The 15,258-nt window shown below is 30.1% G+C and overlaps 1 protein-coding gene across 6 annotated transcripts in view; it reads right to left on the bottom strand.

Annotated features, from left to right (window-relative positions):
- The window catches only part of LOC100804439 (protein PIN-LIKES 3), a 52,472-nt gene extending 47,307 nt beyond the window's left edge, over positions 1 to 5,165 (bottom strand). For 3 of the 6 annotated variants that reach the window (XR_003264998.2, XR_003264997.2, XM_006599200.4), the window contains exons 1-2: positions 4,912 to 5,165; positions 4,493 to 4,690 (exon numbers count right to left, since the gene is read on the bottom strand). Coding sequence is in view for 4 of the 6 variants with exons in the window: in XM_006599200.4 (XP_006599263.1) it covers positions 4,493 to 4,630 (138 nt within the window). In the remaining 2 variants the exon portion in view is untranslated. Of the gene's footprint in view, positions 1 to 4,492; positions 4,691 to 4,911 lie in introns of those variants that run through there. The other 3 variants (XM_006599199.4, XM_003548747.5, XM_006599201.3) reach the window with 3 other exon arrangements.
- Positions 5,166 to 15,258: the final 10,093 nt, after the last annotated feature.

The raw sequence follows: 15,258 nt of genomic DNA, 5'->3' as shown, positions 1-15,258 counted from the left end.
GACTCTTATAGTCGAGAACCCATATAGAAAGAAGGCCTTTTGGATGTTGAGCAAAGATGCCTCCCATATAGCCATCCTAAATAACATTTTTGTAGCCATTACTCGTTTACCCAATTCAACTTTAGCTCCACCCATCCCAGCTTGACTTTCGAACTTAGGAATCCAATTCAATTTGGCTTTGTTTGTTACCTATTCATAAGTGATTCCATCTCTACAAAAGGCTGGTTGGTAATAGTATTTTGGCTTCTTACTTCCTTTAGCTTCATTAGTTTGCTTTGTTCCAAGTTTTTTCATATTTGGGCAGATTCACAAACAATCTCATGTTCCAGATGCAAATTGTATTTAGGTATTTCTCCATCGCTACTTCATCATCAATACCTCAAAATCTAGCAAAGCCATTTCTCATTGCATTCCTGGTTCTTCTTGGTAAAATGAACGCATGATCACCTTGCCCCACCTCCTGAAAATCCCCTACAAATTGCTTTCTATGAGGTTTCCTGGGAAGTGAGTGAAGAAGAACGTTGTTGCCCCTTGTTGGTTTGGCCTCTTGGTTACATCATTTATTGCTTTGACTTGATCTTGGTGTCAATTGATCCCTCTTCTTCCCCCACATCCCACTCATACCTCACCATTCTTACCTCACTATTCCCCTAGAATCTAGTCAATCAGAAAAAAAAAATTACAGTGACTTTTAAAGTAGTTAATGGTTTTTAATTTTTATTTACTTAATTTTGGCAATTTTAAACTGCCAAAAATCATACTTCAAAATTTAAAATAGAAAATCAAATTTTGACAGTCAAAAGTTACCACAAATTGTGAATATTTTTTCCTTGTTTGGCTTACACTATGTAGATGGGCTAAAAAGAGCATTTCGTAGTTTCTAGGGACTAAAAAATCAACTTCAAATTTGGAGGACTAAAAAATTATCCAAATTTAAAGGATTAAAAACATATTTAAGCCATGAAGATAAAACTGCAATGAATTTTTGAATTAGACTGCAAAGTATTTGTGAATAATTTTATCCACTCAAAGATAGGACTAGTGTGATGGATTATAGGTTCTATATTGGGTAAGTGTAGACTTATTTGTTCCAATTTTCCAAACTTTTATAACAAAGTTTGTTAGGAGACAAGTCAATGTAACTATTTATTGGCTTGTGAAGGCAACTCCTTTTATCCTAGTCTCACTTTTTTCAACCATATGCCTTGTATTCAATTAATTATCATCAATAGGTTTAAATATGCTTTTGGTCCTTTAAATTTGAAGTTTATATTTTTTAGCACTTCAAAATAAAATGTTCTTTTTTAGTGATGCAATCGTACCCCCCAAGGAAATTGGATAGAAGACTCCAAGAAGATTGGGCCAGAGATGCAGGAGAAAGCCCTAGGGTTCTCATGAGTCTTAGAGTAGATTTTGGACCCATGGGCTAAGTATGAGCCTAATTATCTTTGTACATATTAGATTAGGATTTTATTATTTTTGGGCTTTGTATTTAGGGCTCCATAATGTAGGTAGGGTACCCTAGAAATGTAGAATTTTTCAGCCCTTGTATTTTAGGGCACTTAGACTAGTTTTTGTATTAGGAGTAGTGTTGTAATTTCACATGCATTAAGTGAATATTTGATGTGTGTGTTAGAAAATAAATTTAATTGAATTGCGATAATCCCAATACAATTAAATTTTTGAGGGGGAGGTGAGCATTTGCTTGCTACATCCTTTTGTCACATCATATAGTCACACTTTGTGCATGTCCTTCATGCTTTACATGCCTCATGACACCTAAGCACACTTAGTGGAGAATCTTGGAATTGATCTTGGATTAGTGGGCTGAACCATAACTAAAATTCACTAGTCATAATTAGTCAAATTTTGGCTCCCCAATTTGGCTCCACAAATTCAAATTCAAGTGAAATTTGAATAGAAATTCAAATTTTCCTCCAATTTTGTGTGACACTTAGGCTATAAATAGAGACCATGTGTGTGCATTTTTTCAACTTTGATCATTTGAGAATTACACTTCAAAGTTTAGACCTCATTTGAGGCACAAAATTCCGTACTCCTTCTCTCCCTCTCCCTCGACTCATCTTCTCCTACCTTCAAACTCTTATTCATGACTTCATATGGTAGTGAACTTCTTCTTGACTCATCTTCCCCTTGAAGTGGCGTCTCCAATCATCTTTTTTCCTTCTTTATTCCGTTGTCATTCATCTTTAAGAAGCAAAAGACTCCATTGATGAAAAAGATCCAAGGCCTACAAGCTCCACATGGAGCTACGTCATTTAGTCCCCTCAAATTTGTGGAATGCTTTTTTGAGTCTTTCGGGTCATGTTTTTGGCTATTTGAATGGATAATTTGTAGTAGTTTTTTATCATCAAAAGAATGAAAAAAAAAACCATTTAACAAATTTGAGGGACTAAAATTACAAGTTTTAATTTGGCGGACTATAAACGATATATTCTCAATTTTGAGGGATTAAAAAGATATTTAAGTTTTATAAATAAAAGCACTTGAATTTGATTTTGTAAAAAAAAAAAAACTTATTTAGATAAATCTATTCAAAAAATACTTATAGGAGAAGAAAAATAAAAAAAAATGAAATAAATTTTTCTATAAATTAAAATCAATTTATGTATAAACTAATTTGTATAAGATTTCTCTTTCAGGATCTTTAAAAGATAATTTTAAACTCATGCATAAGGTACTTTTAGTTTAAGGAAAACAACATATTTCATTTTTTCTACTCAGTAATTTTAATTCAATTAAAATTTAGATTGTATTGTGAAATAAATAATAAAAGATTATATTGATTTCTATGAGCAAAAAATCATATATTACATAGAAACTAATATTATGATGAAGATGATGATGTTTTGAATTGTTTTTTACATTCTAGAATAAAACGTTAATATATTATCTAATGACAAATGTACGCTTTAGTATGGGAAATTTTGCAGCAAAAGTACATCCAAAATCACTCATTAAACCTTGTAAATTATCATGTTACGATTTATTTGTCTTTATATATGTAACTTTATAAGACAATAATGCACATTAATCTTTACTAATGAGGATTTTTCATTAAAATGGCTATGTATATATTCCTTGAGCATTATTATTATTATATTATTCTCAGGTGGCGGTGAAGCTATTATCTCGGGATGTTGCAGTTTCATGTGATACATACTCATGATCAGGGTTATATTAGCCAGAATCACATTTTCAGAGAAACCAATCAAAACTCAGATAGATTAGCTAAGCATGTCTTGAGTGTTGATGTTAATTTTCTTATTTTTTCTTTTTCTCCTGACTTTATTGTTTCTGAGATAAGAGCTGATATATAACTCAGGTTGATTTTCCCATTTAGCCTTCTTTTAGTATCATTCATTAAAAAAAAAAAAATCCTTTGCTCCAAATTGGTAAGTTTACAAACTAAGTCATCTTGTTGGTCTTTATGGTGTTGTCGAGAATTACACCATGGGCTTTGGAGGAAAATTTTTGATCATTTCATTCAATAAATCTACTTTAAAACACATTTTTATAATTCTATTTCTAAAGTGACCAAAAATCCTAAAAATAATTTATTTTCTAACACTATCTACTATAAACAAACATAAATCAATTAACATGAAATTATTTTAATTTAAATAAAAATTTCAAATTTAAGTCTTTATTATATAATCACATTAAATATTATGAGGATTAAATATTGTGAGGAAAAATTTTATTATTTATAATCTAATCCAAAAATAATTCTCCAACCCTAACTCAAAATCAAGCGCTCCTCTCTCTCTCTCTCTCTCTCTCTAGACTGGTTGAGAGTTTCTCTCTCCAAGGACAGGTCGATCTGATTCTCTAGACCTCCATTGAAGCCCCATTAACTCCAGGGTTCTAGCTTTCAAGCGCCTCCATAAGTCTTAGCTCCCATTACTTTTGATCCTCTTCAACCTAAGGAAATATCTTCTCTCGTTCCTCGACCAATTTGGACACATTTCTTCCTTGAATTCTCCTTCTCTTTTCATTCTTCTCTTTTTTTCATGGTCAATTAGTAGATTTCATTGGTGAGATTGAGATTTGGCTACCATTCTTGAAGAATCTTAATATTAATATAAATTTGTTATCGTGTTAGATAAAACATTATTCGTTAAGTCGAGAAGTTTTATTATTAATACATAATTATTTAAAATATATATTTTTTAAAATAATATCTGACATTGAATGATTGGATCGGGTTAGGATGACTCGAAACCATGCCATCAAATGTGCTTTCAGATTAGATCTGATTAGTGATACGTGGCAACTTCTATAAACACTAACTTAATTGTCGGAATTCATTCGTGTACAATCAGAGTTCAACTCATATAGACCTGAAAAGATTTCTTGCGAAAATTCCTTCCTCTTGAATTGATGGTAAGCACAACATAATTTTGGATGATCCTTTCCAGATAAGTTCCTAAATGGATTTAGAGAAAATAAAAAATAAACAAGAACTTACATTATTTAAATAATTCCTTGCTTCAACGCTTCGCAGGAGATTAAATCGTTGGGTTGCAATTAATAAACCAAGGAGAGTAATCAAGAGGGTCTCCAAGACTGGCATGAGAGCCACGAAGAATAGGTCCCAGAATTTCATTGTTGATTGAAGAGTGTGATTCCAGATGCCACCCTAGGATCTAGAACACCTAATAATGTTCTGCATACAATAAACAGAATAAAAATAATTATTGTAAATTATTAAGTTGGTCGTTAAGCCCACTTTGAGATTAAAATAATAATAATAATAATAATAATAATAATAATAATAATAAATTAATAATAAAATATAATCATGATGAGCTTTTGTGCTGGTTGGTGTGAGGCTGAAAGTGTGTAGTTTTATGAGAAAGAGAAACAAGAAGGGAAGAAATGAAATACCAACTTCAATTGCTCTGTTTGGTACCTCCCCACTCTGCTACTACAAGCTCATAAAGCTCTCTGCAAAGTTGAAAGTGTTTTTGTGTTTGTACAGTTGATTGATAGCTAGGCAAATTAGATCCTTTTTATGGAGGCTGTCGTGACCTACTTATGAGCTTGTAATTTTAGTTGGCATTTTCCATCATCCGTACTCTGTATGATTGTATTGTCTTGATGACTTTGGAGATTTAATTTGATTTTCTACAAAATTGTAATGAGACGGCAAAAAATTGGCCGGGATCTTTTAAATTATGTCACCACCACCATGTAAATAATTATCTAAAAGCGATATTTAGAAGCAAAACTATTAATGGGCATTCGGCATTCGGCATTCCAACTCTGTTTAGCACCTAACAAATAAAAAGGGAGAAAAGAAAAAGAAGTCTACATATGATAAAAATAAATAAATTAATGTGATAAAAAATGAATAATAATATTTTTTTTAGACCATGAATATTTTTTATTGGAAATAATTTTTATCAAATAAGATAGAATTATTATAAGTGATAAAAAAATTTGTCGGAGTAACATAATTGTATAATCTGATTGAGTATATATAATAATATATAAAGATATCATAACTTTATAATAGATTTATAATTTAAAAAAACTTTATAACAGATGTTGCTCGAGTATATAATTTATTCGGTGTTGTGAATTGTGATGTAGAGGTACCGTACAGCCTTTTAGTAATTACTGTATTAGTTATTACTTTAAGGGTAATGTTTATGAAATTAGAAGTATTTTTTCTTAAAAATATTTTTTATCGTATTTTTATAAAAAAAATTAATTATTAATTTTGTCATTATTCATTGATTGCTAGTATCATAATTAATATAGAGGGAGACATGTATGGTTTCTATTTAGAGTGTCAGAAGCACTTGGGGCCCATTTGCTTGGCTGGACAATTTGATTAGGTTTGAGACTATAGAGATAATTGTTGGCAAACCATATGATCTTCTTCTTCCAACGGTCAAAGGAAAAGGAATTACGGAACTTCTTATCTTAATATATACTACATAGGTGATATAAATGTTCAAACGACTCGAAAGAAGCAATTAATGAGTTAAGGTTTAATTGTTTAAATATTATTTGAATTTAATTCTGAGTGAAAATAATTTTTTATTAGATTTTATTTATTTTTTGTCAAATTTTGGATTAGTCAAAGATCTCTAGCTAACTTTTCTTTAATGACCCGAAAGGATATGACCAAAATACTACATAGGTAATATGGTTGAGATTTGATTAATGTTTTTTTAAAATAGTTATAAGGTTTTGGCTAGGTGGTTAGAGAAAAAGAAAAGAAAAGATTTCGGACATGAATGAATTTATATTATAGGTTGGGTGACTTGGCACCCCTGAGTTTTTTTAATTTTGTTGAAAGTTATATAAATTATATAAGTAATATAATTTTTTTAGTTAATCTGTTATTTATTTTATCAAACTTTATTTAATAGATAGGATTTTTTTTGTTACACTTAGAAGATTGAATTTATCCTACGTTAAAAGAAGAAAGAAAATATAAGATTTTATTCACTTTTACACTTTAAACAATTAATGGATGTGCATTTTATCAAATTTTATTTAATACATAAGATTTTACCTTATGTTTTTTTTACTTCAAAGATTTTACCTTATGTTTTTTTTTACTTCAAAGATTTTACCTTATGTTAAAAAAATAATTTTATCCGCTTTTGCATTTTGTTCTTCTTTATATTTTTTGGATATTTTTTTATTCAATAGTTGGCCCTTAATTGTTGAATGTTGGCTTCTTCCCTAGGTTTTAATTTTCTTCGCTAACAAAAAATTAACAACTAACAATTAACATTGACAAAAAAAATGTCGTATTTTTTATTCATATATTTAATGTTATATAATTATTTAAAAATTGTGCTACTTCTTAAAAAACATTGACTTGGTGTATTTTAATTTGATCACTCAAGATATAATTATCAATATTTATTTCTCTCATTCTCATATAAAATAAATCCTCACACCAGATATTTTTTTCTTTCTCTCTCTATATATAATTTATTAAAAACTATAAAATCATGATGCTACTTTCTTAAAGAAAAATATCTCTCACACTAGATAATATGTTGTTAACATTTATCTTAAAGAAAAATATCTCTTCATAATAATGCTACTTTCTTTTATCAATATATCACAATTATACTTAATATACAAACGAATAATGTATAAACTAAAAAACTTAATTGCAATTTTTTTAGCTTAAATATGTGATTTTAGAAATATTTAAAATAACATGATCTTATCAAAGAAAATTATATAAAATAGAAAAATTAAATTATAATTAGAGATATAATATTAAAAGTATAAATTATTATTTATTTAATTTTATAATTTTATATTATTTATTTAGTAATAATATATATATATATATATATATATATATATATATATATATATATATATTGTGTAGTATTTGTTTAGTTTGTTATTTGTAAGATACCAAACATCCGTTTACATACTTTAAAATTGAAAATGAAGAAGTAAATATATTAGTGGATTGAAAAAAAAGAGTAGGTTACGTTGAACCCAATATTTTCTTACATAAACCCGTAGTGGTCCAGCAAAAATAAATTTTCACTTGACATATATATATAAACTCCAAAATCTAACACTTGGCAATCGTAGTTTATACAGAAGCTGAGAAAGTGAGAATTCCAGAAACTTGCTAACTATTTTTAATTCTATTGAAGTATAGAAAGATCCATTATTCTAATAAAGACACTTGTACCTTGTCGCCACTATTCATATTTGTCATGTTAACAATTGTGATTTAGAACCATCAACCGAGCCTGCCATGATGTGGATATCATCACTGCACCTGTCATAGCTTCATGATAATTACTACAATAATTTTCTTTTCATATCTTCATTTATGGTCAGATTTCTTCAAAAAGAAAATTTATTTGAGTTAAGTTAACAGTGAAGAATAAGAATAATTTGTATTTAGATTATCATATTGGTCTGTCACTTTCCAACATGTTTCCTGTAAGGTAAATTCTTGTGCAGTGGAAAAGCTCTTAATGTTGAGACATGTGTTCAATAGTGAAAGAGTGATCTATTTAATGTAAAAATTAATATTTAATTTTTTATATATAAAAGATTTTCTTAAATTAAGAATAATCATAAACTACAAGTGAGATTACCAATAAATTGAGGCATACTCAAGGTCTCTCATAAGAAAAGAAAAAATCTTGTGCAGATTTATTTGCGAAATATGCCAATAATCATGATGCTCACCTCCTCACTTGGAACGAATGCCCAGCTCAACTGTCCTCTATGATTCAATCGGATGCTATGGTACTATGGGATTATGGGTGTACTCCACCTTAGACCTTATGTTTCTGCTTCGGATATTAATAAAAATTGTACGTGTGAGTTTTCGGAAGAATAGTTTAATTTTATGGTCTAAACAATTTCAAATGAAGATTGAAAGTAGATTCACATGATTACTCAATTTTTTCATAGATAATCACTTGAATATTCACGTATAGTTGATATTTATGTAACTTCTTGAAAAACTTGAAATTAGACAATTTTATATTTTTCTTTTCTAAATGTTATCCTTTGCCGATATATCACAATAAAAACAGCTAATACTTAATGCATTAGGTTTAAAAAGAAAATTCATATAAATTCATTCTTATATGTAAATTACTCCCTTTAAACATATATAAGTAAGAATAAATAATTTTACTCTAAAAAGTTAGTTGATATTTTTTAATTTTCTTAATCTAAAGTAAAAAAAAATAAGATTATTTTTAAAATACTTTTCATTAGAAATTGTTATCATAAATAAAAAAGAGTCATTGAAAATAAAATTAGAATTACATAAAAGGTGTTCTAGAAATGATAACATTAAATATGACAAATTTAGTTATATTTACTTATATTTAAGTCCAACGTACAAGATCACTTTTTATTTATATATGAGTCCAGAGAGGGTAATTCTTAAATATAAAATATCAAAAGATGACTCGTGCATTGCATAAGTCCAAAATGTGTATGTATGAGTTTAATGGTGGTGTAGTAAAGCATTTTATATTATCATTCAATCATAAATCACGGTTGACATGATTTTTAAGATAATTTTGCTAAAGTAATAAACTTACATGAATAATGGTGATTTACGATAGGATGACAATGTAAAAATATTTTCTACTTTTAGTGCATAGCTCTCTCTCTCTCTCTCTCTCTCTCTCTCTCTCTCTCTCTCGCTCTCTCTCTCTCTATATATATATATAAATAAATATATATATCTATCTCTATCTATATATATATATATCTATATATATATATATCTCTCTCTCTCTCTCTCTCTCTCTCTCTCTCTCTCTCTCTCTCTCTCTCTCTCTCTCTCTCTCTCTCTCTCTCTCTCTCTCTCTCTCTCTCTCTATATATATATATATATATATATATATATATATATATATATATATATATATATATATATATATATATATATATAGTGGATCAAATGACATTGATGTAACTTATACCAACTACTACGCCATTCAATAATTATTTAGCATGTGAATTAGGAGTTATAAGATTAGTTTGGAAGTAAAGTGAGAAGGAAGGGAGGAGAAGTTGTGGGTTTGAATCCTTTCATTAACAAACTAACATCAATCAATAATATATATATATATATATATATATATAGAGAGAGAGAGAGAGAGAGAGAGAGCATGTGAATCTGATCAATCCAACTAGTCAAGTAGCCTAGTCAAGTAGCGCATCGTCGATAGAAAGATTTCCCAATGTGATGGGGATGGTAAAACATCCCTTGTCCTCCAAATGCCTTATGGGTCTTACTTGATGTAGCACGTTCCGTGTAAGTTTTTCAATAGGTGGTTCCTCCTTCTTCCCTTGTAGCATCTCTATGTATTTCTCGAATTTGGCCACCCTCTCATCATCTCCTTGCTTATGGATGTTTAGCTTGCTAAAATCAAACAATGGAGGATTAAGTGAGGATTGCATACCTTGGGTTGAAGGGTTGGTTTGTGCTTTTAGCTCTTCCTCTAGCATGATGTTTTCTTCTACCTCTTCTTCTTCTTCACCTCTCATGTCACTCTCTATGGTGGAGATAATAGCCTTGCAATGGCTCTTTGGGTTCTCCTCGGTGGCTGTAGAAAAGCCAATTGAAGAAGTTTGCAATTGTTTGGCCAATTGCCCTATTTGAGTTTCCATGCTTTTGATTGCGACTTTGGTGTTTTTGTGGTTAGTGATGACCACTTCGATGAGTTTGGTCAAGGCTACTTCCAACTTTATGGTGCAGTCCCACAAATTTGGTCTTTGTTGTGGTTTGTTGTCTCCCATTTGGTTATAGTTTCCATGTATGTTTTGGAAACCTCTTTGTTGGAAGTTATTATACGATCGTTGTTGTCCTCCCGTGTAGTTAACCTTCGTGGTTGGTACCTCAGTGAATTTTGATGTTTGATGGCCTTCTTTGCATTTCTCAGACATGAACGCTTGTTGGGGTTTCTTTGAGATGGCCCCTTGGAGTTGTTGTGGGATTTTTTGGATTGTCTTAGTCATTGCTTCTATTTGCACCTATATCTTTTGTTGACGAGCTAAAAGATTATATTGAGCATTTAAGTTCATATGTACCTTTTGGGGGATTTGACCGGTTTGTTTCTACGATTCTGTCACTAGCTGTCAAATCTTCAATTATGGTCTTCACTTGAGTGGTGGTTTTATTGAGGTAGCTTCCTCCAGCCGATGCATTGATCATCCTCCTATGATTGTTGGTGGTTCCGTTCATGAGCATTAAAATTTTCATGAATTGGTTGTATCCATGACAAGGGCAACTCCTTAATAGGGTTTTGTATCTCTCCCATGCGTCAAATAGCGATTCGGTTGGAGCGTGTTTGAAGTTGACTATGCGCTCCTTGATAGCTTCAACTCTAGACTCAAGGAAGAATTGATTGAGGAATTTGTCTTTGACTTCCTCCCATGTAGTTAGTGAATGATGTGGGTGCGAGTTGAGCCAATTGGTTGTACTTCCCTCCAAAGAGAAGGGAAAGAGTAAGAGTTTAATATGATCATCATTAATACCTGGCAACTTTACCGATATGCATAATTGTTGAAATCTTGTGAAATGAGCATGGGGTCCTTAGTGCTTGCTCCCATGAATTGGTTTTGGTTGAGGTTGTTGTGGACCCATGAGGGGAAATTGATTGGTTGTTCGCCAGTGTTTGATGGTCTAATGGGTCAACTTAAGTTAGTTCCTTGAACGGTTACTAATTCTATCATGGTTTGCTCTACTTTTGTCAATTCTTCATTGTCTATTTTTGTTGCTTCAGTTGATGAGATTGAAGAGAATCCTTCTTCACACAGTTGCTTCTTGGCACATAAAGTTTCTCCCTTTAGCTTTTGAAAAGTGTTTTTCGATTTCGGGATCAGGAGGAGTTAGAATGGCCATTTTCTTCTTGAACCTAGCATGTAAGCATAAAATAGAAACATGGAAATGATGTGAGTAGAGAGATCAGTTTAATTAGTTTAAATAAAAAATAAAATATATAAAAAGATTATTAAATTTTCAAAAAATTAACTAAAAAGGAAAGTATTAAAATCTGAAAATAAAATATAAATATCCTAAGTACTACAAAATGAAAATAAGAAAATAAAAGACATATTTTTAATTAAATTTTTTGAATATTTTTATACAAGAGATATAATATGACAATTAAAATGCTAATTATATTTATTTTTATTTAAGGAATAGTTAGCATTTTAATTAAGGAAAAAGATAACAAAAAATAGAAGTTATATTTATCTTTGGTTTATTTCAAATTTGATAGATAAATAAAATCTGGAAATTAAAAATTAATTATCCTATAATGAACAGAAAAATTAAAAATATATATATTTTTATGATTTATTGAAAATAATGTAAATAAAAAGAAAATAAAATCTGAAAAAATAAATTACTCTAATTAGATAATCTAAGATATATTTACTAATAGATAAAAAAAGAAAAAAGATTTATATATATTCATAATTTTATAAAATCTGAAAATAAAAATTAAAGATAGTTACTCTAATATTCTAAATTATATTATTTGGTAAAGATATATTAAAAATAGAAAAATAAAAGATATATATCTAATACATATACACGAAAATTTGAAAATAAAACAAAAAGAAAAATATGAAAATTAAAGATAAATCGACTAACTAAATTATACATACTATATTTATTAATAGATATTAGAGATAAAAATTTAAAAACTTAAAATTAAAAAGATATATACATGTTATTCAAAAGTTAGGAGTAATTAGGGAATAAAAAATTAAATGCTGAAAATATTTTCAAGATAATTAGATAAGATAATTACAAAATATATATTAGTAAATACAAAAATCTCAAAAATTACAATAACAAGATAAAATTAAAATTTCAAATAAGGGTGAGATATCAATCAAATCTTAAGAAGATATGGTAGATATTATTTGAATTTTCAATTTTAGAATTATCCTATAATATAAGAGATATTTATCATCTAATAAAATCTAATCCAAAGGATATATACACTACTCTATTTACTCTAGTTATTATCTACTAATCTATCTACATCTAATAAAATCTATCTACAATTATCTTATAACTATTTACAATTATTTACTAGTCTATCTACAAGTATATACAAGTTCTTAATCAAATAAAAATAAAAATTAATTTATTTTCCAACAATGATGCCAAAAACTTATTAGGATTTTATTTCATGTTAGATTCAACTTATAGGCCAAGTATAATCCAATTATGATGAATAGTAACAGAACTATCGTCTAGGTCGTCTCCCAAAGAAATAAAGGAGAGATTTCATGTAATTATTTAACTAAAAACTAGGTTTTTGTATTTTTGTTTTGTCATTGTTGCGAAATAAAAAAACATAAAATAAATTCCAATAAAAATTAAACGACAATAACATAATTAAGTAAAGATAGAAATACTAGACTTGAATGGTGACATGGATCTTGATGAATAAATGTCTAGGTTTGGACTTGAAATTCGTTCGATCCACTATAACTTCACAATTCTCTACTCATCTCTCTTGCTTATCCCTAATTCACTAATGTATTCTACCACAGCTCTCGCATGGTCGCAAATTCTAAGCTACTTTCCTGACACCCAATCCGTTTGACATACCGACACAAGCAATCAACATTAATAGTCGAGAATTAGCAAGGCTTAACCAAGATTATTCTATCCCTAGAGATAATCTCAATTAAGAACTTGATTCATGTTTGGGTTTCAACAAGGCTCGTCAAAGCGTAAGTCAATTCCTGAATTCATCTATAAGATGACCAATCAAATAAAAGCATTAAGTATGGAAACAAATAAAGAACTCAAGATGAAGTATTGAATTGATAGAATTAAAGCGAAACAAGTTTCATCCTTTCCTCTCCTAGGTGGAAGGAATTGCACTCATAAAAATAATACAATGAAACCTAAAGTGTCTAATGGAATAATGAAGGCATCTAGTAGGTGGAAGTCTAAAATATAATTCTAAGAACTGCTTGAGACTTCTACACCATTACAATGAATGCCTAGCCATCTATTTATAGAATTGTAGCTAGGTTTAATTAAGGAGATAATCACAAGAAATTACAAACAAATAATATCTTTAATTAATTCAAGTAATTACCTTCTTCTTCAACTGATTTATCCTTGAAAAATATCTTTCTCTTGATTTTCATAGCTTTTATCTCAATTTTTGCAATTTCTCCTTCCTAAACTTTCTACTAATTTTAGGCCTCTAGAGCTCTGGCGCTTAAGTGAGTCAATTCTAATTTTGAGTTTTGCACTCTGTTTGTTGGTGCTTGAGCGAGCTCTTGTCAAAATGACTTGTTTTTTCTGAAAAACTATCAAAAATTCATTAAAATTAACTAAAACATTATATTCTACCTAAGACAAAGTAAAAACTGATTTTAAAGCTAATTTGATTCAAAACAAGACCTAAAGTTAACTAAAATGTCAAATAAACGTCACAAAATGCACATGAGTAAATTTGATGTTTATCAGAGGCCTAGATTCCTAAGAACATGATCCTCAAAGTAGCGAGTATCAGAGATTTAGAACTTCCTCTCGAAAATCTCATAACGCTCCAAGAAGGCGGGAAGGAATGGCGTGCCATAGTGCTCTTTCCTTGCCTATGGATTTAGCAATGATGACCGAGGAACTAGAGCCTCAAGGACTAGCTACTAAATGTAGGTTATGTGGGGTCATTTGCTCTGAGCATGGGAACTGTCGTTGAAGGAAATAGAAATACTACAAAAGAAAAGAGATAAACACAAGAGAAAAGGTTATAATTAATGATAAAGAAAAGGGGGCATCACAACCATTGTGGTGGTGACTACGATCGTTATGCTAGGACAATGGTCCTCAATGAAAAGTAACCACGGTCATGTTAATGTACGACGATCGTGGTGCCAAGTGATGGTGAGGTACGTGAAAAAGCACCACAGTTGTAGTGAAGTGGGATTACGGTCGCGGTGACAAGTGAGGAAGAAGTGGAAGAGAGAATCATGGTCGTGGTGAAATATGGATCACGGTTGTGATGGGCTAGAACTGGCCTTGGTCGGAAGAGAGGGGGGGTGATGGTGACTATGCCTGCAGTCATTGTGCTTTTTATAGCACCCTCAAAAAATTTATATTTTATTTATTAAATGACCATAGTCATGGTGGGCATGGGCAACGACTGTTACTATCACTAGCGGTGACTGCCTGAGCCATTGTCAATTGACCACATCCATACTCGTTTTTTATGGTGATAGCATGGGTGGTTGTCAATTGACCATGCTTGTAGTACTAGCAGGAATATTGTCTTATAAACTAAATTAAAAATGCAATAAAATGTAAATTAAGTGGATAAAAGTTATGAGTTGCCCCTCGAAAAGTGCTTGTTTTACGTCACGAGCCTAACGTAAGATGATGGAGTTGCTCAAAGGTTGGAGATGTGCACAATGGTTTGCACCTGTGGAATCCTTCATGATATGCCTTAACTCTATGAGCGTTCATCTTAAAAATGGCCCTATCTTGTTTTTTTAGTTCTAGTACTCCATAGGGGAATACTTTGCTTATTTCAAAGTGGCCACTCCATCTAGACTTCAACTTCTTAGGAAACAAATGTAAGCAAAAGTTGTACACCAACACCTTCTCACCCTCTTGGAATGTTCTCATCCTAGCATCATGTTATCTCTTTGTTTTCTCCTTGTAGATCTTGACATTCTCATACTCTGTAAGTCTGAATTCCTCCAGTTCATTCAACTACA

The sequence above is a fragment of the Glycine max genome, chromosome 16, assembly GCF_000004515.6.
Source record: "Glycine max cultivar Williams 82 chromosome 16, Glycine_max_v4.0, whole genome shotgun sequence".
NCBI classification, from domain to species: Eukaryota; Viridiplantae; Streptophyta; class Magnoliopsida; order Fabales; family Fabaceae; genus Glycine; species Glycine max.
The sequence above is the reverse complement of the archived record's forward strand: the minus strand, read 5'-3'. Positions and strand labels throughout refer to the sequence as shown.